The following is a 3,454-nucleotide window of genomic DNA, read 5'->3' as shown; positions in this document are numbered from 1 at the left end:
GGTTGATGGGAAGTTAGCTGAGGCTAGCTTCTGCCAACAGTCCTGCCCACAACTCACAGGGAAATTTATAATGAGCTCCTGCTGTAGAAATATGTCGACCTTTTTTGATTTTGATTAAAAACTGCATAATCATGATTACTGAGCAATTTTAAAATAGAAAAATATACATATTTTGTTGGAGTGGAACTTAAAAAATGTCCAGAACCACTAGAGTGCAACCCAGGAACCTCATTTGGCAAAACAGGAACTTGAAGTGACACAAAAATAAACTTGTGCTTTTGGGGCTAAAATGTTGTTTTGGATGATAATGGACATAAGGACTAAACATTACGCGCTGCTCTGTAGGGACGGCTCTCTTTGAATTTGGCTCCAGTCAGAGAGAACATGCGCAGTGAGCAGCGTGCTGCCTTCAGTCGGCGGAGCAGCTGTCCAAGGTTTGGAATTCCAACATGGCAGAGGCTGTGGTCAGTCTTCCGCTCACTTACTTGGATTGGTTTCAAATCGCGAGCAGCCGCGCTTGACCACAGCAGGCCGTTCAGCTGCGCTCTGGCCGGATCGATGCCGCTATAAGCCCCGTCGTTGCCCTGTCACCTACACAGGTAAGCCCCGATCTGTCTATCAGTGATGCGAGCGATTTTAAAGAGGAACGGAGAGAAGCAGCTCGCGCGAGGAGACGCTCCAGCGCGCGTCACGCAGCCGCAGCGCTGTCTGCTGGCGTCTGTTTGCGCGCAGTCACTCTGCGGGTTTTCCCCCCTCCACTTGTCACGCCGTGGAAATCAGACCGACTTTCTTTCTTAATCCCCCCCACGTCTGATCTGACCGCAGTCCGAGGAGGAAGCGTTACGCACGGCTGGATCCGGTCTGACCCGCAACTTTTCCCGTAGAAGTTTTTGCATGTCAGTCTGGATAAACTTGCAGCTAAACAACTGCAAAGGCGGAGGTGACCGCGCGCACGGGCTCGCGTTTGCGCGCAGACTAGAGGAGAGGGGGGCAGCTGTTGACAAGTAATCTATTAAGAAAATAAAGGGAGGGGGCACCGCGCGCGTTTTGCCTCTTCCTCTAATGGGCGGCTTGAAGAATGTGTGTTTTATGTCATCAACAGCCTCTCACATGCTTCCTATTCACTCCAACTCGCGCACGAAGTGACAGACAGGCTCCTGTCGGTGCCTCCATGGCTCCTGACGCGCGTCTCCGTCCGCAGCTTTTCATTTAATTCCAACCTGACGTGCAATTTTTTTATTGCATCTAAATAATTCTCGATGATCTTTAGCAGGAAGAAGGAAATGAGATGTGCGTCTTTTTTTTCTCCTTTTTTGGGGGGGTTCAAAGTTATGAATCGCTGAAGACAGAAGTGGCTGTAATGAGAAGCAACCTTTGGAATTCCTCCTCGTGAAAATTCCGATTCTGCTGTTTTTTTTCTTCCCCTCTCCTCTTGTTTTTAGGCTGGAAGACATGATCACTAGCACCAGTATTTATGGTAGGCTCATGTTCTATTTCTCTCAATGTTCTTGGTCCAAATTACAATTTTGCAGCATTTTTTTTTTATTTATTTTTATTTATTTTTTGTCTTGTGCATGTTTCATTTTCCAAATTAATCACTGAAAGATGCATTAAAAGTCACATTTTCATTTTGTTTGTATCAGATTTTCATTTACCTCTTTTATGGTTTTGCATGTTTTAACTCTTGCAACTTTTTTGTTTAATTACACATGGACCATGATTTATTATTATTTTAAGTAGTGCAATTATGGGTGAAATCTGCAAATGTTTAATTACGATTAGTAAGATGTTTTTTATGTAGATATTTGCTGATTTAATGTTTAATGCCCAAAAATGGAAATTGAACCCTCAAGAGTCACAATTAAGTCAAAATTATAGACAATTTATTTTTAAAATGAGGTCCAGTGTGTGGGGAAATGATTGCCACAACTATCCATCATGATTTTTAATTATGAAACTTGACGGATTATTGAAAAATATAGTCAGAAAAAAATGCAGCTTTAAGTAGTTTGTTTTATAACAATTAATGTCAAACACTGAATGCAGATCAGTTGTTACTCATCCATAAAATATGTTTCCACAAATGTGAACAAATGAGTTCTAAAGCAAAGGAAAATGTTCGCTCATGTTCTTTGCAATTATTTGCACGTAAATAGACTCAAAGTCAGGAGAAGTAACAAGTAGTGGGCTGCCTCTCTCCTGCAAACAGGCTGTCCTCGCTGAACCTATTCTACTTCTGCCCAACAATTTACTTAATTGTGTTCATTTCATTTGCATGTTTTGCTCTGAGAGGAAATTAACATCATCGGCGGTGAGCTGAAGTGTTTTCGCTCCTCTTGAAAAATAACAGCATCCGAGCGTCCGTCACTCAAAAATGCACATTACCACGCTGATCAGTACTTTAGTGTTTGTAATGTTTTTTTATTGCTTGAATCTGAATATTTTCTGATTTATTCATACATGTGTGGAGTTTTTTATTAAGGTAATTTCAATTATTTTTACTTGAGATGCACAAGCATGAATTATATTCTATTTTACTCATATTTTGAGGATTAAAAACAAACAAAAAAAAATTGAAGTGCATGTATTTTCGAATTTTCTTTAAACATCATTTAGCAGCTTTTCCATGACGCCAAATAATTTCTGGAGAGTTCCGTGAGCATATTCATCACATGAATGTGCAGCACGTGTGAGCTCCTGCTGCGTGTCAGGCGACTCATGCAGATCCTTACTTAACCCCAGACACCTCGGCTCTGTGAATGGAAAGAAGCTGACAGCCCTGTTTATTTCTGATAGCACCTGCGATAACAATATGAGCTGTTCATAAATCTCTGAACAGCATTTGTCATCAGGGTTTGTTTGGCATGCATGTTCAAAAAAGACTGGTAGTAAATAATAAAGATTGGTACACTGTGCACTAAATCAAATAAAAAAATAACCAGTTTTTTTTTTTTTTTTTTTTTGAGAGTGGGAAATAAAGGCTTCCTTGCTGAAAGTGGCAATAACACATTTCTTTTCCACTGGGTAGTGTCACATAGATTACCTGAAATATTAAACTGCCAAAGTCATTTTTCACAATAAACACTTTACAAGATGGTATTTTTGTTTTTGCTCCACATTGGATTTTTTTTAAGAGATTTGCCTCATTTGAAGTAGTATTTATACCTCTAAATAATACAAATATTATAGATATTAATTTAAAAATGAAGCACAAAACTTAACGAGAAAGTGAATCAGTTTCAAAATGAAGGCTGTTAAAGTCACTTTAGAACAAGCTGAGGACTTTATGTCAACCCCCCCCCTGAGATGTCTGTAAATCTGTTTGTAAAAGGATGAAATATTCATCTTTAGATATGGATCTGTTCCACTGTAACTACAGGAACCCCTTGACTACATTAAACAAGATCAGAGTAGCATTGTCATCTTGAAGCAAACATGTTAAGCGGTGTCTCAT

General features: G+C 39.9%; 1 protein-coding gene across 2 annotated transcripts in view; it reads left to right on the top strand.

Moving 5' to 3' along the window:
- Positions 1-347: 347 nt before the first annotated feature.
- The window catches only part of fign (fidgetin), a 35,572-nt gene continuing 32,465 nt past the window's right edge, over positions 348-3,454 (top strand). The window contains exons 1-2 of one of the 2 annotated variants that reach the window (XM_024287219.2): positions 348-599; positions 1,443-1,477. In XM_024287219.2, coding sequence (XP_024142987.1) covers positions 1,453-1,477 — 25 coding nt within the window. In that variant the 5' untranslated portion in view covers positions 348-599; positions 1,443-1,452. Of the gene's footprint in view, positions 1,478-3,454 lie in introns of both variants that reach the window. The other variant, XM_024287218.2, reaches the window with a different exon arrangement.

This window comes from Oryzias melastigma, linkage group LG21 (genome assembly GCF_002922805.2).
Source record: "Oryzias melastigma strain HK-1 linkage group LG21, ASM292280v2, whole genome shotgun sequence".
Lineage (NCBI taxonomy): Eukaryota > Metazoa > Chordata > Actinopteri > Beloniformes > Adrianichthyidae > Oryzias > Oryzias melastigma.
This window is presented reverse-complemented; position numbering and strand designations above follow the sequence as displayed.